The sequence below is a fragment of the Mastigoproctus giganteus genome, chromosome 2 (assembly GCF_048544385.1).
Source record: "Mastigoproctus giganteus isolate SK-2022 chromosome 2, ASM4854438v1, whole genome shotgun sequence".
NCBI lineage: Eukaryota > Metazoa > Arthropoda > Arachnida > Uropygi > Thelyphonidae > Mastigoproctus > Mastigoproctus giganteus.
In genome coordinates, this window is record NC_143576.1 from 252,459,387 (window position 1) to 252,482,058 (window position 22,672).

General features: G+C 38.5%; 1 protein-coding gene across 4 annotated transcripts in view; it reads left to right on the forward strand.

Annotated features, from left to right (window-relative positions):
- The window catches only part of LOC150090382 (uncharacterized), a 201,624-nt gene that overhangs the window by 101,555 nt on the left and 77,397 nt on the right, over positions 1-22,672 (forward strand). For 3 of the 4 annotated variants that reach the window (XM_090369095.1, XM_090369093.1, XM_090369092.1), the window contains exons 12-13: positions 4,059-4,184; positions 13,483-13,575. In XM_090369095.1, the coding sequence (XP_090225221.1) occupies positions 4,059-4,184; positions 13,483-13,575 (219 nt within the window). The remainder of the gene's footprint in view (positions 1-4,058; positions 4,185-13,482; positions 13,576-22,672) is intronic. The other variant, XM_090369091.1, reaches the window with a different exon arrangement.

A 22,672-nucleotide genomic window follows, 5' to 3' on the forward strand; every position in this document is an offset into this window, starting at 1 on the left:
GAGGTCAGCTGGATAATTACCTACGGGAGGAGGGAAACGCATAGGTTTCTATTTCCTTTTCTCTTATTTTTTTAAATTTTCTTATTATTTTATTCTTATTTTTTATTATTTTTATTATTTTTTTTTTTTAGCTGGTGCAGCATAAGCCATAGGCTTCCTTGCACCATGTGGCCATTGCTAATCCTAATATTAATTCTAATATCAAGTAAGGACTATCAAGGAAAAAGAGGTAACATTGCATTTAACAAAGTGCAATTCATAATCTTTAAAAAAGATTTTAAAGGTAGTAGATTAAATTTTAATCTACAATCTTCATTAAAGACTGTTTCCAGATATACAAACAGTTTGTTCCAGTTTTTGTTTACTAGTGTACAATCTAATTTTTCTTCTCTCTCTCACATTTCATTATTTTCATTTTTGTTTAATTAATTTTTATGGCAATTCTCTGAAAACTTTAATTTATTCAGAGCTAAGAGCTTGCAAGCTACTGTTTCACAGCATATTTTATATTCAACTTGCAGAGGATGTTAATCTTATCACACATCCTTGGCAGTGATGCTTATCTTGATAAACTATTTTACTTGAGATAAATAGTTATAATTGTTTCTAATTATCATAATATTGGAAAAGTTATTTTCTCATAAATAAATCATGTACAGGGGCACAATTTGGCCCAGGAAGCCCTTGTGCCAATAAATCTCTAAACAACAACAACATTATGTATAATCCAATTTTTACATGTTCTGTACTAAACTTTTTGTTAGTAACTTCTGTTTCATGTTTAAACCGTTTTCCAGTGTTTTCCACAGTTCCCATTACAGTTATGCATTTTTACTTTATCATATGGTTTTTCAGGTTCAGTAAATAATAAATGCAGGTTTTGTTATGTTCTGATGACTTTGCTGTAAGCTGTTTTACTATGAGTATTTGGTCCTGGTAGCCAATGTCTGGCCTAAACCTGACTATTCTCTATGGTTAGTGTCAGCAGTAGTTATGAGATTAATATGTTATACGATATTCGCACAGATTTTACCTGATACACTAAAGAGTGTAATTCCTCTAAAGTGGGAAAGTGGAATTCCTTTAAGGCATGAATTGGACCAAGATAAGAGGGGATATCAAAAAGTTCATACCCTTACCTAGAAATAATAGCCCTAGAAAGGTGAAACTTCACAGGAACCTTAATCCCTTTCTATGTACTCTCCATTCATACTAACATATTTCTCCCATCTATGGATCAGTTGTTTAATGCCTTGATCATAGAAATCTGCACTTTTTTGCCTGAAACCACGATCCCACTTCATTGATGACTTCCTGAAATGAATCAAAGAGGCATCCATGCAATGGTTTCTTCATTTCTTGAAACGAGAAGTCTGACGGTGCTAGATCAGGAGAATAGTGTAGATACTGCAATAGTTCGAAGCTGCACTGGGCAACAAAGTTGGTGGTGGTGGCGGCAATGGCTTCTGCAAAGGAGTCGTGTCTTGGAACCCATTGTGCAAAGACCTTAGACATGTGCAGATGGTCATGTAAAATGCTGTGGGCAGACCCATAACTAACTAATTCTCCCTGCATTTGTGATGAAATGAATTGTCACACATCTGTCACTCAGCACCAGCTGCTCAACCTTTGCAACCGTCTCGCTGTCTGTGGCCTTCCTTTTCTTGGCTCATCAAAGACACATGTACGACCACATTGGAACTCCCATTTTCCACTTTTTTTTAGTGTCATAGGATGGACAATTCTTCCCATACACAGCTTTCATTTCTTCAATTTCCTGAGCTTTCTTGCCCTGCAAATGCAGGAACTTGATTACTGCTCAATACTCCACTTTGTCAACTATAGCATTCTTCCTCAGATTCCGGGCTCCACCTCTGGTGTACAATCATCTACGGGAATGAAATTTCACATGTTAGTTGTTGAATATGTAGACAACTTATATTGAAAACAGCATCTTCTTACTGACGTTTTATCCAGGTACATTTCAACCCTTTTAGAAGGGTTGATTTCAACCCTTCTAAAAGGGTTGAAATCAACTCAGTCTTGTTTTATATCTCGCAAAAAGGATTCTTCTGCTCCTATGCTTATCTTTAGTGACATTTCTAGGCAAAATGATATATCTCTTTTGGGGATTACCCTGACTTCTAATCTCTCTTGGCACAAGCACATTACTAATATTGCTTCCTCTGCATCTAAAAAACTTGGTTTTCGTTTTCGGCGTTACTTTTCTTCCAAACAGCTGCTCACTCTGTATAAATCGCAAATCCGCCCTGCCATGGAATATTGTTCCCACATCTGGGTGGTGCCCCGAAAACCTCAGGCTTCTTGATTCCATTCAGAAGAGGGCAGTTAGGTTAATTAATGATTCATCTCTAACAGAGTCTCTCCACTCGCTGTCTCATAGACGTACTGTTTATGCTGCATGCCTCTTCTACAGATACTTCCATGGGAACTGTTCTGAATTGGCTTCTATAATTCCCGCTCTCTCTTTCAAAACAGTCCGAACACGTGCTGCCACCAGCCAACATCCGTTTACTGTCCAACTTCAAACTCACAGAACCAACCTTTCACCTTCCTCGTTTATTCATTCAACTGCCGTTTTCTGGAACAACCTTCCTTCATACTTATTTCCTGAAAATTACAGTCTACAGAAGTTAAGTCCAATGTCAACAAATATCTTCTTTTGTCTTCTCAATCTCCAACCCAAGCACGGTACTAAGTACTATAGGTTCTAATACCTCGTGTTTGGGGTTTACATAAAAAAAAAAAAAAAATCTCTTGTTTCTTTTGTGCACATCTATCCCTTTTACACTTTTCTTTATATTCCAGCAAGGATTTATTTTCAAAACATTCCTTATTTTCTTTAATTGTGTGGATCAACCATGGCATTCTGAATTTCTCTCTTTTGCAGCCCTCATCCCCACACCTCATTTACAGTTTTACTAAAGTTCTCTTAAAAATTTTGCTATTCTTCATTAATATTCATATTACATCAGGAATGCCATTTGTCCATCCTAAAAAAATATATATATAGAATATTATTAAAAAGTGACAGTTATATTTATTTTTGTCCATGTTTCAAAAGTACTTTTTATGATATACAAAATACACTGTATTCCTGCATATCTAAGGTTCTTTGGTTTTTTTTTCCCCCCAGTTTGCCACAAATCTCCAGTAAAGAGATGTCAGTGGATATTTTATTATTACTTTAGTTTTGAGTTCACTTTCAATCTGTATAACTGGAAACAGTGACAGTGCACTGATTCAACTGAATTTGAAACAGTGATACCCGTTTTTTTGGCAGATGTACTGTTACATTTTTAAGAATTTTTTTTTTTTTTTTTTATGTTTCATCTGTTATGAAATGATGACATTAAAACTGGTGGTATACTTTTAAACCATATTACCTTTATTGAGAGTAGCCTCATATACCTGCTCATGTGATCTTTCAGCACACCTACTAGGGGTTTAAAGTAAAATGAATTGCAGTTTTTATATTAATTGAATTATAATTGCATATTTTGAAGGCCATTAATGTCTATTTGTAAGCACTGATGCCCTGGTTTTTTTTTTTTTTTTTTTTTAAGTGATAATTTATGAGTGCAATAAGCAGTCTTTGTTTAACTTAGTATTGGAACCCATCTTATTATTTAAAATAGTTTTCCATGAGTCAAGTATTGAAAAACTGCCAATTGATAGAATTTGAGCAATAAGCAAAGTGAATACTTGGAAATATATACAATACAAGTAACATTTTTGTCTCTTTCTGCTTTCTTTCAAAAAAAGAAAAAGAAAAAAAAGGTTTTTAACATGGTTTTAGTCCCCTTCATTCAGACTTAATAGCCTTGTCAGTAAGTTTCCCTGTTATTACAGTAGTTTCAAATAAATTGTTTTACCTAATAGGGAAGTTTTTTTTTTTTATTTACTTATGATTTCAGTAGTATCCCCTTACACATGTAGGAAAGATTCTTTGTCTACATAATTCCAAAAGTTTTGAGTTAAAATTGGCTTTCTGTGCTTTTTTTTTATTATTGATGTGTGTGTGTTGCATCTTTCAGACATACCAAACATAAAGAAAGAATATATCTCTTCTGAAGAAGCACTCTCATCACCACTACCAGCTTTGGAAAAAAAGAAAAAAAAGAAACCTAAAGCTCATGATGGACTTCATATCTTACCACCAAGTATGCTTATAAAGAAAAACTAGCTTGCATTTTACTATAAAATGTTTTCCATTTATGAAAAACTAATGAATGCTTTAAAAATTTACCTTTCATATTTAAAAAGTAATATGAAACTAAATTTCATTCTTAATTGACAATTTACTTTTTTTTTTAATTTATAAACATCTGATGAATTTCATCAAACAAATTAAATGAAAAATTATGGGAGTGAAGTTGAAAAATATGTAATGATATTGAAATTTCATATGATTATTTAATGAAAAAACCTTTGAGCCTATAGGCAAGTAAGGCTCCTGGGGTCAGCCTTAGTAGAGGCATATGATGCAAGAAAGCAAGCTTATGCAGCGTCAGCCAAAAAAAAAACCCCTCCCATTTCATCCCTCTGTTCGTTCCAAATGCCTTTCCAGCTCAGCCTTAAATTTATTTAGGCTATTAGCTTCCACAACAAAAGATGGAAGCCTGTTCCACCAATCAACTACCTGCTGGCTAAAGGCAAATTTCTGCACATTTATTTTTCAACTATCTTTCCTCAATTTGAAACTTTGCCCCCCTCAGGTTCTTAGTCTGAGCAAGACGAAGAATCCCATCAGCATTCAGCTTGCTCAATCCATTCAAGGCCTTATACACCTCAATCATATTACCTCGCAGGTGCCTATTCTCCAGGTGCTGCAATTTGCAGGACTTCAGCCTTTCTTGGTAAGAGCACCCCTTTGTTCCCTTCACCAATCTTGTTGCCCTTCTTTGTACTCGTTCTAGCAACTCTACATCCTTCCTAAAATGAGGTCTCCAGACCTGTACACAGTACTCTAGGTGTGGCCTGGGTTGATGGGATATTCCATATAATTTTAAGGGAGGCAGCAAGTGAGTGCATCGAATCAATCAGTCTAATTATGAGAGCATCACTGGACTTAGGAGAGATTCCGTTGGATTGGAAAAGTGCCAATGTATCTCCAATACACAGGGGCGGTTCTAAGAGTGCAGTGGGAAATTACCAACCGGCTAGTCTAACTTCAGTAGCAGGGAAAATCAGAGGCAATAATGAAGGGTGGAATTCAGGATCATTTAGATAGAAATGAAATTCAGAAGGATATGCAGCATGGTTTTGTAAAGGGAAAATCATGTTTAATAAATTTGGTTAACTATTTTGACAAGGTCACTTGTGAGCTGGATTTACGGAATAATTTCAGCATTCTTTATTTGGATTTCAGCAAAACATTTGACTCAGTCCCACATGAATGGTGACTTTATAAGCTGGAACAGGTTGGAACCACAGGGAAAATCCTTAGATGGACAGCAGGATGGCTTCAGGGAAGGTGGTATAGGGTTGTGATAAATGATTATTCCTTAGATTCAGTTAATGTAAGAAGTGGGGTTCCCCAAGGATCACTATTGGGACCACTGTTGTTTTGGATTTTTTTAAATTACATCAATGAAGGGATAGAGGGCACATCATCTAAATTTGCAGATGATGTAAAGATTGGTAGAGTATTTAATGATCACTGCCAACCAGGTCTTCTTCAGTGTGACCTAGATAGATTTCAGGATGGTCAGAAAAGTGGTAGTTTTGCTTTAATTCAGCAAAATGCAAGGTATTGAACCTGGGGAACAGTAACCCCAAAGTAACTTATACACTTGGTGGAGTTGAACTAAAGTGAGTAGTGAAAGAAAGGAATCTGGGAGTTGCAATACGGTCAGACATGAAATTCTCTGAGCATTGTAGACAGGTTGCAAGGAAGGCCCATGATGGCCTATCGACGATTTATCAAACATTTGCTAGTAGAGATAAGGAAGTCATAATCCTATTATATAATGCTGTTGTTAGACCACACTTGGAATACTGCGTTCAAGTGCGGAGACACTAAAAAAAGTCATGGAGCTTCTTGAAAGGGTCCAAAGATGGGTACCTCATGTGGTGAGTATGGCAAAAGGGCATCCATATGAGGAAAGACTTCAAATATGTGGGTTGCACAGATTGGAAACTAGGCACCTTAGAGAAGTGACTTGATTGAGGTGTTTAAGGCTCCAAGAGGCAAAAGTAAAATGAATGAGGATGAAATTTTCAGTTATAAATGATTCTTGAACTAGGGGCCACAGATTCAAGTTATGAGGGGGGGGGGGGTTAGACTGAACTGCAAAAATTTTAGCCAGAGATTTATAAATTACTGAAATAAGTTACCTACATGGGTGGTTGAGGCTGACAATTTGGGAAAGTTCAGAGGTCAACTGGATAATTACTTATGAGAGGAGGAAAATGAATAGGTTGTCTATTTCTTTTTCTTAATTGTTCGGGTAGTCAAAAAAACCAATTCTTGGAAAGGGCAAAAATGAAAAGGGCCAACTTCGCTTTATGACAACCTGCATTGGATTAGTGGCCAGTTTATAACCTTGTCATTCCTGAGACAGGGTCTATACAATGGTGCATTAGCATTCTGCTTGACCCTCTTTACAGATTGCCTTGTATTCACTGAACCATAAATTTATTTCAAGACTTCTAAGAATTTTGGAAACAGGACTTCTAAGAATGTTGTATGCATTTTGGGACTTCTAAGAACTTTGTATGCAAATCACTTTTCTAAAGTAAAATCAGTTAGAAATGAACCTTTCCTTCGGAAACATGTCTACTAAAAAAGAAAGCGTCTTTCGATTCGCAAAAAAGTCAATTATTTGTGAGTTAGAATGTGGTGCAAAAATGTTGGTGTGTAAAAAGTTTACTTTGTTCTCTTAAAAATTTAGAAAGTGCGGGTTACAAACGTTAGTGAAGCATTGCTTCAATGGTTCACCACACAAAAACTGCTGGATTTGCAATAGACAGTCCGACCTTGAAGCCTCAAGAGGAAAAATTTGATAAACAATTTGGATGCGACGATTTTGTGTGTAACAATGGTTGGTTGGATTGATTTTAAAAACTGACATAATGTCGTTTATTCAAAAATTAGTGGAGAATCTCAATCTGCAGATCCAATAATGGCAAATGAATGGATTGACCTTGTTTGGAAAGAAATCAGGAAAGATTTCAATGACAAAGACATCTACAATGCCAATGAAACAAGACTTTTTTTATAATTTGACACCTGACAACACATTTTAAATTCAAAGAGGGAAAATGTGTTGATGGAAAAAAATTAAAGGCTCATTTGAAGGTGCTTGTATGCATAAATATGACAGGAACTGATTAAAAAAAAAAAAAAAAAACTTATCAGAAAATCGTAAAACCTTGGTAGTTCAAAAACTTAAGGAAACTTCCTGTGGATTACACTGCAAACAAGAAAGTTTGGATAACTTAGGATATTTTTCAGCAATGTGTAAATGATTGGAATAAGGAGCTATTCAAAAAGAAGAAAAATATTTTATCGTTAGTTGATAACTGTCTTGCACATCCCCAGATTCAAAATTTGTCCAACATTAAGCTAGTGTTTCTGCCTTCCAATGCAACATCAGTTTTACAACCAATGGACATAGGTGTAATCAAGGGTTTGAAAGGATTTTATAAAAGATTTCTAGTTCTACATCTGATCAGTCAGAGAACAGAAACTTACCGAATCTATATCGATATTGAATGCTAGAAATTTATTGAATGATGAGTGTAACAAGAGTGTTACACTCAACAACCATATCGAATTGCTTCAAGAAATTGAAATTTAAATTCAAATGAAATTTCAATTGTAGATGAAGAAGATGGAAATGAAGAAAACAACTTACCATTATCCGAATGGTTGCTGCATAGGTTTTAATACAGATAACATCGATGAATTTGTATGAGTCGATGACAACTTATTAACTAGCGGTCTTCCTGCAGAGAGTGACATTGTTGATGTTGTGCTCAACAAAGACGATAACAATGATGGTAAAGATGATAATGATATGATGACAAATGAAAGTGAATCAAAATCACTACCGACAATCTCACAAGCTCAAGGTGCAATGGACACATTAATCAATTTTTCTGAAGGAAAACTGAGGCAAGTAATGAGACTTTTAATGCGTTGTGTTTTAAGGGGAAACTTAAATATCAAAGCAAAATGTTTAAAAGAAACATCAATTTTGAGATTCCTAAATAAATAAATAGTATTTTTTTAATTACAGGGAAATAAATTGTTTTTAGTATTAAGTGTATAGTTTTAAAATTACAGACAAATAAATTGTGTTTAATATTAAGTGTATTGTAGTTTATACAAGCATATTAATTCAAATAATATGTAGGTATATTAGCATTAGCAAGGGCACATGATGCAAGAAAGCAAGCTTATATAGCATCAGCCAAAAAAAAAAAACCTACACACACACCCTTGCCATTTTCACCCATCCACTCGCTCCAAATGTTTGTCTAGTTCTGCCTTGAATCAGCTTCTACAATGACAGATGGAAGTTTGTTCTAGCAATGAACCACCCACTGGCTAAAGTTCTACACCTCTATCCTACAACTGTCTTTCCTCAATTTGAATTTATGCCCTCTCAGGCAATTATTCTGAGCAAGAGGAAGAGTCCCATCAGCACTGAGCATACTCAAACCATTCAAGGCTTTATACACCTTAATCAGATCACCTTGCAGGTGCATAGTCTCCAGACACTGTAATTTGCAAAACTTAAGCCTTTCTTCATAAGAGCAACCCTTTGTTCCATTCACTAACCTTGTAGCCCTTCTCTGTACTCGTTACAACAGCTCTACATCCTTCTTAAAATGAGTCCTCCGGACCTTAATACAGTACTCAAGGTGTGGCCTGACCATTGCCTTATAGAAGGGGACAATTACCTCCTTATCCCTGCTAGAAAAATTCCTGTATATAATTGACAAGACACCATGACTGTCTGCACTGCTCAGAAAACTTCATATCTGCCTGCACAATTACCCCCAGGTCCTTTTCATCCTCTACCACTGTCAGTGTAGTAACACAGTTGATATGTTACTCTGTGGGTTACTGCTTCCCTTATGCAGTACTTTACATTTGTCAATGGTAAACTTCAGTTGCCACCTCTCAGCCCATCTGCTCAACCTTTCCAGATCCTGTTGCAACAGCACAGCGTCAGTAGTGTCCTTAACAACACTGTTGACCTTCGTATCATCTGCAAACTTGGACATTAAGCTACGCCAACACCAATATCATTAATGAATACAGAAAACAAAAATGGACAAACACTGAACCCTGGGGGACTCCACTGATAACATTAGTCCATGAAGAGCAGTGTCCATTGATTACCAATCTGTTTTTTCCCACTCAACCATCCCTTTATCCATAGCAGCAATTTGCTTCCAATGCCACACTGCTCCAATTTGTGCAGCAGTCTTCCATGTGCAACAGTATCAAAAGCCTTTCTAAGATCCAAATATATGATATCAAAATTATTCTTTGTATCCAGTTCCTTTGACTACATCATAGTATCCAATCAAATTGGTCAGACAAGACTTTCCCTTAACAAGGGGAAGTCTTGTCGGAGCCAGAGCTATAACTGAAGTCTTGTCTAGATGATACTGCAATGCTTCTTTAACCAGTGCCTCCATCAATTTCCGTGGAACAGAAGTTAAACTAACAGGCCTGTAACTACCTGCGTCTCCCTTTGATCCCCCTTTGTGGATTGGGGTCACATTTGCACATCTGCAGTCCATGGGCACCACCCCTGAGTCCAAGGAAGCTCTCATAATTATGGCCAAGGGTTTGCTTACTTCCTTTAATATAACTGGATAGATCCCATCCACCTCAGGTGCCTTTCTTATCTTTATCTTCAACAATTTCTCCTCCACTTTATTCTTAGTTATTACAAGATTATCTAGCTTACTGCAGAGTTTAATACTCCTCTGGCATTCCCCTCCCTGAATAACTCCTATGTGTGAAATTAGATGCGAAATATTCATTTAGTTTGTTAGTTACCTGAGCAGGATCATCAACAGTTGAACTATCGATATGAAGTGGACCAATCTGATTCATCCCCTTCCTTCTAGAGTTTACATAAGTAAAGAAATCCTTGCTGTTTTTCTTAGCATCCTTTGCCAAAGATTTCTCATAATCTGCCTTTGCCTGCCTAGTCTCCTTTGACTTGGTTACAGACCAGCTTATATATCTATCATAGGCTTCCATGTCACCTGTTAATTTATATGTATCCCATGCATTTTTCTTCTCTGCCATATGTCTCATTAGTTCATCTGACATCCATATAGGCCTAAATCTTGAACAATATTTCTTGGTATGAAAAGCCTAGTAGCTTCCAAGATTAATTCTTTGAACACTACCCATTTAGAATATTTTTTTTTTTTTTTTTTTTTTTGTTGGTAACATCATCAGTTGGTCCCACCATATAGAATTTAAATACTGTCTCAGACCACCGTAGTCACCTTTACAAAAGCAAAAACCCTTCCCTTTACCCCAGATGGTAGTTACCTCTTTGAGTAAATCCCACTTCAGCACATTGTGATCACTGCCACCTAGTGGTTCCTTTATCTGCAGATTCTTAATGCATGAAGAATCACTACTGATAATCAGATCAAGAGTATTACTCCTAGTTACCTCCTGAACATGCTACTGTAGAAGACAATCATCCAATAAATCCACAAAAGCCTTGCTAGTGTGCGAGTGACCAATCCACAAATTCCAGTCAATATCTGTGAAATTAAAATCCCCCATTATAAGACACTCTGATTTACTAGCCCACTATTTCTCTGCACAATTGCTCATTATACTCATCAGATTCATTAGGCCTATAACATACACCTACTTATTTTTCCTTTCCCATTGCTTATGTTGCACCAAACAGACTCAACATTGCATTGTCCCCCAACATCAATTGGATGCACTTCCTTAGATTTTGTTTTTTAACTAACAGCATTACCCTTCCTGTCCTTTCTGTACACATTGTACTTCCCAAATTCCAATTCTGCACTGCTTATGTCTGCGTGACACCACGTCTCTGATATCCCAACAATATCTACCCTTGATGTCTTGACCAGCACTTCAAGCTCATCAAATTTATTAACTACACTCCTAGCAATGGTGTACATGCAAGTATACATGCACCTGTTTCTACTTTTAGTTACCCTAACACAGCCCACGTATTTACTTGTTCCACTATGACTGCGAGCAGTCCTGGAAATCCCCATTGCCTTGATTTCCAGGCTGCTGCTTAATTGCATTTCAATAGAAGCAGTGCAAGAATCTTTCACCTCTGCCAGCGGTTACTGTTAATCTGTTAGTCCGCGTATTCCCCCAAGCTAGTAGTTTTCCGACCCACCTAACTCTGCCTCGATAGCATCAGCAAATATCCTCGCACCCTTTCTATTTAAGTGTATTCCATCCCTGTAGAAGCAGTCTCTCCTGTTAACAAGCACAGACCACACTGCAAAAATTTCTACCGCTTGAGCCTTTCAATCACTCCAGGGCCGAATCGATTGACAAGGCTCTCATCATATACTCCCTCTATTGTGTCTGGGTATAATTGCAGACGCTTTCAAATTCAACCCTGACTCACGGCTGTTTTTCAACATATAATTATATATACAAAATAATATTCTTATATTACATATATATATGCAATATTATACATATATTGCATGTACAGTATTACATTACAAAATAATATACTTATTTTTTTTTTCTCTAATATTTCTTTTGTTTTCTTTGAATTATCTTTTTATCAAGCTATTGAGAATTTTAAAAAAATAGGTAGATTTAACCCATCACTGATATAAAGTGTTCATTGTTTAACGGCCTCAGGAGTTTCCCCATCTCTGCTATCACTGATAGCAAGTAATGGTTATAACAAGGAAATTTTGTCAGTTCCTTGATGCTCATTATAACCAAGTTCTACTGTATTAAATTTTTGAATATTATTATTTTGAATTGAAAGTCCCTTTTTGCAATCTGAATGTATCTAAATACTTTTGGTCATATAGTTTGTTCCACACAGTTATTAAATTCAAGCCATACTCAGTCAGTTCACTTATTTGGAGAGGTCTGGGTTTGAATTCTGTCAGAAACTGATCACTACATCTGCTAACTATAGTGTCTAAGGCTGTAGTTAGCGGATTTCATGTGGAAAGAGTAGTTTCCTTCCTGTAAGTTATTCTAGACTTTTCAACCTACTAGGAATGCAGTGTTTGCTTAAACACTCTCACATAACCATAATATACAAAAAAAAAAAAAAAAACAAAAAAAACAAAACAAAAAAAAAATAATAATAATTTTTATTTATTATCAGGTAAAGTAGCAACTGGTATACCCTGTTGTTTGAAGAGACAACACCAAATAATCAAGTTTAGTCTTGTGAAATAATTAACTCATTTGAAAGGAAACCTAAATTTTTTTTTAAAATGTATTATGATACAAGGTGTGATTATAAAGTTCCTAGACTTTTGCAATAAAAAGAACACAAAGTGAAGGAACTCAAAAATGGTTTTATTTTTATTCAAAATAATCACAAGTATCATGCGGATTCAGATGTCAATGGCAATGGTGAACACAAAGGAGAAAGACAGAATACGAGAAGCAGTGAAGCAATTGGCACCAATGAAGTCAACTATAATAACCAAGCCTATGAAATACATGTCAGTTTTACAGTACAATAACATGTGTTTTTACTTCCTTTTATGTTTTCTTTTCTTATATGCCACTCTGGCTACTTCACTGCTATCCCCAGATAAAGTTTTTAATTGAACTAATTAAAAATATATAGGTATTTTTCTTCATTCTTCTGGGGATATTGTGGTTTTTGTAATTTTGACATATTGGGGATATAGTAGCAATATTTTATTAGTCATTTGAGAGTTACGTAAAACTCGACTTACATAATAAGTTCTGGAATGTATCTCTTATGTATGTCGGAAACTCTGTATTTTTGGATTAACCGGAAAATCGATTATCCGGGAAATTTTTTTTTTTTTTTTTTTTTGCCCTCTATCCCGGAAAATCGAGAGTCTACTGTACTTACAATTTGGGTTTCATGAATTTTGAATTATCTTGTACTGCACTATTATCAAAAGAAAATATTCAAGAATTATACTTATTTTCAATTTAGAAACTTACTGTTACTGTGGCTAAAAGATATCTGTCATAAATCATGATACTGAAGTGAAAATTTGTAAATGAATGTGATTCTTGAGCAACAGGGAAATTTTTTTATGTTAACCTTCAAATGAGTTAATAATCACTAATTATAAGAATATTTTCAGAAAATGATTATGAATAATGGTAATGATGGATAAATGATAATGGATTAGGCTTAAGATATCAGTAAAATCTGGTTTAACTTCTTAAATTCCCTTGTTCTGGTCTATTCAGATATAACAAAAATAAAGAGTATGTATCTCCTATAGAGGAAGACCCACTACAGTCATCACCACTGCCACCCTCAGCTAAAGAAAAAAGGAAAACTGAAGGTGATGATGGATTATTATTTTCAGCAGTTGGTATGTTTACATTATTACCAAAATGAATATATTTTACATTATACTATTTATTTCTTCAGAAATAGAAAAATAAAGTACAGGTATCCATCAAATTAACAGATATTAGAGATGCACATTTTCATAAAAATAAGTGAACTGTATTTTTATATTTCAATGATTGGTCAGTCAGTGAAAACTGAACAACCTCAGACCACAGGACAACCTCATTCACACTACAACAGCAACAAAACCCACAGAGAAAAAGTCAATCAAGACATCACTAGATATGCAGTAAAAATTGCTAAATGGGACACATTCAAACAGGAGCTCACCAAACAACTTGCAGAAGGAAGACTACAGGCACTTCCTGCACAAACAGCTGAAGAATAATTGACCATAATACAACATGCCATTATTGCAGCATGCAACAAAGTGCTAAGAAAAAGGAAACCCAAATCTAAATCAGTTCCCTGGTGGACATCAAAATTAACATATTGAGAAAGAAGATACATGATGCAAGAAAAAATTCCACAGAAGCTGCACCAATTGTCCTGCCCAGGAGGTAGAAGTCCCGAGAAATAAATACAAGCAGTTCCCACTTTGAGTCCCTTTTTTTTTTTTAAAGTATCAAAAAAAAAATTAAATCAGGTTAATTACAATAAATAAATGCTAAATATTTATAGCTATGGCATTTCAAACCACTCATGTAGCTATATAGTACAGTACTACTGTGTGTGCAATTGTTTGTTCAGGCAGAGATAATCAGGGAAGTCCAGCTTTTAAAGAATTTTGGAAAGAATTTCATATTTTAGATGCAATCAAAATAAAATGAACGTGGGACAAAATTACAGAGAGAAACATGAAGCATGTTTGTAATAAACTTTCATCAGGTTATTGATAACTTTTGAAGTATTTAAAGAACCAGAAGAGATTGTACAAAATAAAACAGTGGTCTTAAATGTTGCTAACTTTTTGTTTTTTAATGAAAACCCCAAACATGAGAGGTATTAGAACCTATAGTACTTAGTACCATGCTTGGGTGGGAGGTTGAAAAGACAAAAGAAGATATTTGTTGACATTACACTTGAACTTCTGTAGACTGTAATTTTCAGGAAATGCGCATGAAGGAAGGCTATCCCAGAAAATGGCAGTTGAATGAATAAACGAGGAAGATGAAAAGTTGTTGTGAGTTTGAAGTTGGACAATAAATGGATGTTGACTGGTGGCTGCACGTGTTTGGATTGTTTTGAAAGAGAGAGCAGGAATTATAGAAGCCAATTCAGAAGAACAGTGCCCGTGGAAGTATCTGTAGAAAAGGCATGCAGTAGAAACAGTACGTCTATGAGACAGCTAGTGGAGAGACTCTGTTAGAGAGGAGTCATTAATTAACAAAACTGCCATTCTTCTGAATGGAATCTAGAAGCCCGAGAGAAGTTTTGGGGGGCACCACCCCAGATTTCAGACCAATATTCCATAGTCGGGCAGATTTGCAATTTATACAGAGTGAACAGCTGTTTGGAAGAAAAGTAACGTCAAGAGCAAAAGAGAAAACCAAGTTTTTTAGATGCAGAGGAAGCAATATTTGTAATGTGCTTGTGCCAAGAGAGATTAGAAGTCAGGGTAATCTTCAAAAGAGATATCGTTTTGCCTAGAAATCGGAGTGTCACCAAAGATAAGCATAGGAACAGAAGAATCCTTTTTGCGAGATATAAGACAAGACTTGAGTTTTAGAAGGATTGAAATCAACTAAGTTGCCTTTGTCCCAATGGAGATCGGCATTTAAGGAATTGGTAGCGGATATTCGAGAAATTGAAACTGATTGAAGAGGGAAAGGTTTCTCAAAATGGAAAGTGGGATGCAATGTGCTATCATCGACAAAACTATGGATAGGATTTCCAGTCAGTGGAAGAAGGTCATTAATATACAAGAGGAAAAGAGCGAGGGAAAGAACTGAACCATGGGGACACCAGCATTAGTGGAGAAGTTAGAAGACAGAGCCATCTATCATCACCCTCAGTGAGCGGTCAGAGAGAAACTGGATAACCAATTACAAAAAACAGTTGGCAAACCATAAGATGGAAGCTTGTTTAGTAGACCTTTATGCCAAACATGATCAAACGCCTTTGAGATGTCAAGAGCAACTGCTTGTGTTTCACCAAATTTTTCCATTGAATTTGTCCATAAATGTGTAACATAAGCCAGAATATCACCAGTGGATCGACACTGACTGAATCCATACTGGCGATCTTTGATCAGACGGAAGGTTTCTAGGTAGTTTAAAGAGTTGGAGGTTAATTGATTTCGCCATTACTTTAGATAGAGTAGAAGTAATTGCAATGGGACAATAATTGGATTGGAGGGATTTGTCACCCTTTTTAGGAACTTGTTGGATATGAGCAAATTTCCAAGCAGAAGGAAAAACACCTTTGGAATAAAAAAGTGAAAAAAGGTGCGGCAAAGAACAGGAGTAAGTTCAGGAACACAGGTTTTGAGAACAAGTGGAGAAATACCATCAGGACCTGGAGCTTTCTTAGCATCAAGTTTCATCAAAATCCTTCTGACATCCTCTTGACAGAAGACCACAGGAGGCATTGAATGGAGCATGTTGGGAATGGTGGGAGGTGTTTTACCAAGATCATTAATACAGGAGTTGGAAGAAAAATGGGATGCTAGCAGGTCAGCTTTATCCTTGGCTGAAATGACAACAGAACTATCTGGTTTTGGCAAAGGTGGGAGCAGAGATGAGCAAAAGTTGCGACCAAAACACGGCAAGAGACCAGAATGCTCGGCTACCATTAGGGCAAGAAGCAAGTTTTCTACTCACCTTGTTCAAAATCTGGTTTGGACTGATTAATAACTGCTTTACAATTGTTGCGAGCTTTGGTGTAGGTAGAAAATGAAATTGAAGAATTGGAAACAAGCCAATTATGATATGCAGTGTTCTTCTCACGAACAGCCTTAGCACATTTATTGGAAAACCATGGTTTAGATAAAGGACGAGATTTGAAAGTGGAGTGTGGGATAAAAGATTCCATTCCTACAAGATTAATTTCACTGACTCGATCTGAGCAAACATTGACATCAGAAGTTTTGAAACAGTAATCCGACCAAGGAAAAGAATAAATGAAATCTTGCACGTCATCCCATTTTGCATTCTGGTAATGCCAAACAATACTAGTTTGGGAATAGCCATGAGGTAAAGGCTCCATTGGAGAAGAGACGATCACCAAGTTTTGATCTGTGGTGCCTAAAGGACCACTTACTTTGATCGTGTACTTAGAAGGGTTGTTTGTGAGAAAAAGATCAAGCATGTTGGCTGTATGTTTACGATTGTCCGGTATTCTTGTAGGTAAATGAACAATCTGTGCAAGGTCATTAGTAATTGTGAAAGGCTCAGCATCTCGACCAGCTGGGTCAGTGTGACTAGAAAACAGAAGCCAGCTGGAGTTGTAAACATTAAAATCACCAAGGAAAATTACCTCTCTGTTAGGAAAGTTGAACTGGAGAAAGTCAAGTTGCAAAGAGAGGAAGTCAGAGAGCTCCCAGTGATTAGTGGAATTGGGAAAATGATGGAGACAACAGATGCATTTTACCCAATGAGGTAGAGAGATTTTAAGCCAAAGAAGATTGAAAAGAGGAGTTTCAAATTACCAATCTCTGACAGGGAATATCAAAATGGACATATGCACAAGTATCACCTTTGAGGCAAAAGGAATCATACAGCGAATAATTTGGGCAACTGAGATGAGCAGTAGTTGAATCAACCAGTAACTGAGATTCCATAAAAAAAAAGTACCTCGGGTTTGGCAGACTGCAAGTGGAAATGGACATCGAGTTTAGAATTGAGACTAGGTATATTTGTGAAATGAACTAGGAAGTGTTTGGTAGGTTTAGATCTTTTCGCAGATAAGCTTACTCTATTGGTTTGATAATTCATGGTGTATTCAATAGTAAGAAAAGGTGGGAGGGACGTGCTGTATGAAGTAATGAAATTTTTGTATGTGGTGTGTGTACACACGGTAAGAATATACCCAGATCCTTGACATAATGTGGCCTCGACAATGCCCCCCCATATACACACTACTTCGACTTCCTCCAGTCACTATCTGGCAGAGTAGAGGTAGCAAGATTATACACTAGCTGATCCGGAAGCTTCCTAAGAGTTACCAATAGGTTCAGTCCAGTGTACTAACTAGTGGCTGGCCTGCGAACACTGTTTCAGAGCTGTACCCTTGAAATGTAAGGAAGATTGGATCTCACTATGATGTTCATCATAACCTCAAAAGTCATCAGTCATACTGCATGCCCCTCGACGTGGGCACCTGTACGTGGTGAGGGGACCTCCCAGTGATGCTGCTGGACTTCCCGACTAGCATCACTGGGATCCAACGCCCACAGCCCAGGTTCCAGGCTTACATCAATGGAATCCGGCATGTTTGCCGTGTGCTGCGACCCGTGGAAATTCGGAAAGGGGGATCCTAGTGGTTGAGGGAGCCCAGCTTCAATACACCACTTTGGCCCCTGCTTCGACAAGACGGGTGGTCCTGGAAGGCCCGGCTAGGATCAATCGGCTAGTAGGCTCGCCTGCGAGGGTCAACCGTGTCAATGCCACGCCCCTACCCTCATGGTCCGAGGGACAGGATTCAGGCTGGCGGCGGTGCGGGTATAGTGTCTGCGTAGCCCTGGCGTCCCACTCCCGAGCGCATTTATTGCATGTCGGGTAGTGGGCGTCCCTTTGGGCTCCGTGGTGGGTGGGGAGCCCGGGCACTGAACAATTAAAAAAACTCCATGAATCCTGATAAACTCATTTCTTCAGGGGCCCCAACCCGGTCCCTATCTGAAAACATTGACACAGATACAGATAGCAGTATTGCTAAAAAGAGGCAGCGAACCGAAGTACCATCAGGGCCAGTCCCAAGGTTCTTAATCATGCATTCTACCAATGAGACACCGATTGGTAAAATGTCTCCCTTTTTTATTCAAAAAGGGTTAGATGGGTTAGCAGGTTCTCCCAAATCAGTTAAGAGGCTCCGTTCTGGAGACCTCTTAATTGAAACTAAAAATGACAGGCAATCCCAACATCTACTCCGAACAACATCAATCGGAGGAATACCTATAACAGTGACACCACACAGAACACTCAATTCATCGAGAGGTGTCATTTCGGAGTGGGACCTTCTCGACGTAACCGAGGAGGAAATCTGCTCCGAATTAAAATCCCAGGGAGTTATTGCCGTCAAGAGAATTACTGCGCGAAGGGATGGAAAAATTGTGAAAACCAGGAGCGTTATCCTGACATTTAACTCTCCTAAACCTCCTGACGAGATTAAAGCTGGATACATCAACTGTTCAGTGCGTCCATACGTTCCGAACCCTTTACGGTGTTTTAAATGCCAGAAGTATGGACATTCTCAAATGGCCTGCCGTGGAGTCCTTGCATGCGCTCGATGCGGTGCAAAGGACCACGAAACAACAGCATGTTCAGCCGCAAAACCCACCTGTATTAACTGTGAAGGCGAACACCCGGCCTACTCACGAGCATGCCAGAGGTGGAAAGAAGAAAAAGAAATTCAACGGCTGAAGGCAGAGCTAAATATATCATACCAGGAGGCAAGGAAATCGGTCAAACCCCTGAATATCAACAAACCTACCTACGCCCAGAAGGTAGCAGGGAGATGTTCCATCGGAACTCAGACGGACATGACCATTCCTCCAAAGGAGTCTTTCACTCCCATTGTGCGATATCTCTTAAGTTCTCAAAAACCTGCACAAAAGGACCAATCAGCTGCCACTCCTATATCGGTACCTCCTAATGCTCCACAAGCAATAAAGATAATTACGAAAGAAAAGAATAAGAAAGGGGAAGTCCCCCCTAGTACCCAAGAAAAGATGGATGTTGAGCAGAAGGAGGTACCCGAAGATTCAGTCTTGGAACTCTTTGCGGAGGAGGAAATGGACACGGGACAGCGTCCATTCTTCCCCAAAAAAGACAAATCCAAGACTGATAAAAGTAAGCCCTCAGCACCTCGGAAGCCGCCTGATGGACACACCAAGCCAAAATAATGGCTAAATTCCTACAATGGAATTGTCGTGGATTCCGGCGAAATATTGATGACATCAAGGCCCTCCTGCAAAAGCACGAGCCAGTTTGCTTTTGCTTGCAGGAGACATATCTAAAGGCAAATGATGATCCCACGATGCATAACACCACAATTTTTCGTAAGGACAGAATTGCGGATGGCTCTGTACATGGGGGAGTGGCTATCCTTGTGGGTAACCAGACCCCAGTGCAGCCCTTACTAATTACAACTAGCATAGAGGCTGTTGCAATTCGCCTTACGGTGGGATTTTTATTAACTGTGTGCTCTATCTATTTGCCACCTGGGACCGACAATCTCCCAGGCAGACCTTGATGATCTTCTAACGCAGTTGCCTCCCCCTTTCTTACTTCTCGGGGATATGAATGGACATAACACCCTGTGGGGTAGTGCTAACATCAACGGAAGGGGACGAGTCGAGCGTATGCTCAATGACAATGACCTTTCCCTTCTAAATACTGGAACAAACACCTTCTTCCACATGCCTACCCGTACTTTTTCTGCCATTGATCTCTCTATCTGCTCCCCTTCTCTACTCCCTTCACTCATTTGGGAAGTGGAGGAGAATCCCTACGGAAGCCATCACTTCTCCGTGATAACCTTGTTACGCAGTGGGAGACCATGTCTTCCTTTTAGGTTACCACTGTGGAAGATTGATCAGGCTGACTGGGACTGCCTTCCAACATCAGGCAAATTTTGATTTTAGCACAGTCAGTCAAGAGCCTATCAATGATGCAGTTAAGTACATCACAGAAAATACTGTCCAAGCAGCTGCGAATGCTGTTCCAAAAACATCTGCCCGGTTTCCACCATTTCCCAAACCTTGGTGGAATTCACAATGCACAGCAGCAAAAAAGGCTCAAAACAAAGCGTGGGGGATATTCCGCCGGTATCCTACCACGACCAACCTTATAGCCTTTAAACGTGCACGAGCCAAAGCACGGTATATCCGCCGTCAGAGTCAAAAGGAATCGTGGATCCATTTTACATCATCTATTAACCAGTCTACCAACTCTAAGGTAGTCTGGGATAAAATCCGGAAAATGAAGGGAAAATATACATCCCACCCTTCTTCAATCCTAGATTATAATGGATGCGCTATTGCAGATCCAACTGCAATAGCTAATTCTCTTGGGGAAACGTTCTCTAACATCTCTGCAACATCTTCGTATTCCCCAGAGTTCCTGGTCCTGAAACATAAACTGGAAAAACAAGCACTTAATTTTAAGACCAAGGGCCTCTATCCCTACAATGGGGCATTCACTATAGAGGAACTGAAAAGAGCCCTCACTCTTTCCAAAGCAAGTGCTGTTGGACCAGATGGCATCCATTATGAAATGATTAAACATCTTTCACCAAAATCTATGGATTGTCTGCTCCTTCTGTATAACAGAATCTTTACTGAAGGGCAGTTTCCGGACTCCTGGCGAAAGGCAATCGTTCTTGCCTTTCCTAAGCCAGGAAAGGATCCAAAAGTCACCACCAATTATCGTCCTATTGCTCTGACTAGCTGTCTGTGCAAAATCCTGGAGAGAATGGTCAATTCTCGTTTAATGTGGTATCTCGAATCAAACGACCTTCTCTCCAACATCCAGTGCAGCTTCCGAAGGAACCGGTCCACTTTGGACCATCTTATTAGATTGGAAGCATCCATCTGGGATGCTTTCCTAAAATGGGAACACTTGGTGTCAGTGTTCTTTGACATGGAGAAAGCGTGTGACACAACTTGGAGACTTGGCATTTTAAAAGATTTACATAGCCTAGGCCTAAGAGGGCATCTGCCCTTTTTTATTCAAAACTTTTTAGCCAATCGATCGTTCCAAGTTCGTGTGGGATCCTCACTCTCTCGCTCCTTTAGCCAAGAGGAGGGAGTACCACAAGGATCAGTATTAAGTGTCACGCTTTTTGCCATCAAAATAAATTCCATCACGGAACACTGTAAACAGTGCCCTCTATGTTGATGACTTTAGCATTTTTTGTCAGTCATGCAACATGAGGGTTATTGAAAGACAACTGCAGAAAGCCATCGATAGTCTGAATTCCTGGGCACTTGCTAATGGCTTCAGGTTCTCGCCGGAGAAGACCGTTTGCGTACACTTTTGTCGCAAGCGTAATCTTCATCCTGAACCTGAATTAAGGCTCGGACAAAATGCTATTCCAGTAGCAGTGAACACAAAATTCTTGGGACTCGTATTCGATAAAAAACTAACCTTTTTGGAACATATTCGTCAACTCCGCACAAAGTGCACACGTGGGCTTAACATTCTCCGCTTGCTCTCCTCTGCATCTTGGGGAGCAGACCGATGTACTCTTCTTCGGCTTTACCGTGCACTTGTGCGATCCAAACTAGATTATGGGTCCCAGGTATATTCCTCAGCCAGAGACAGTGTCCTGCGGTGGCTGGACCCCGTCCATCATCAGGCCCTACCTATTGCTACTGGAGCATATCGCACATCTCCTGTCCAGAGCTTATACGTCGAAGCAAACGAACCACCGTTATCGCTTCGACGTAAGCAGTTGTCTTTAAAGTATGCTTTAAAACTGAAATCCCTGCCAGACCATCCTACGTGGCCATTCGTTTTTGAGCCACGATGGGAAAATTTATACAATACCCGTAAGACTGCCAATCGTCCTTTTGGTATTCGTCTCCAAGAGCTACTCAAAGAACTTAATATCAAGGTAGACAAGGTTGCCCAAACACCAAAGCAACCCTTTCCACCCTGGCATGCTCATGTCCCGGCATGTGACTTGTCCCTTAGAAATTGGGGAAAGTCTGACATTCCATCGTCGGTCTACCTGCAGCTTTATTCAGCACACCGAGCTGAACATTCTGACTTCGCGCCAGTTTACACAGATGGCTCGAAGTCGGAATCTTATGGGGGATCTGCTGCTGTCTTTACAGACAGCTCTACATCGGAGCAGATTCCCTCTGAATGCAGTATATTTACTGCAGAGCTGCATGCTATAGAGTTAGCCTTGGATCACATTAGTGAATGCCAATACCAACGGTTCATTTTATA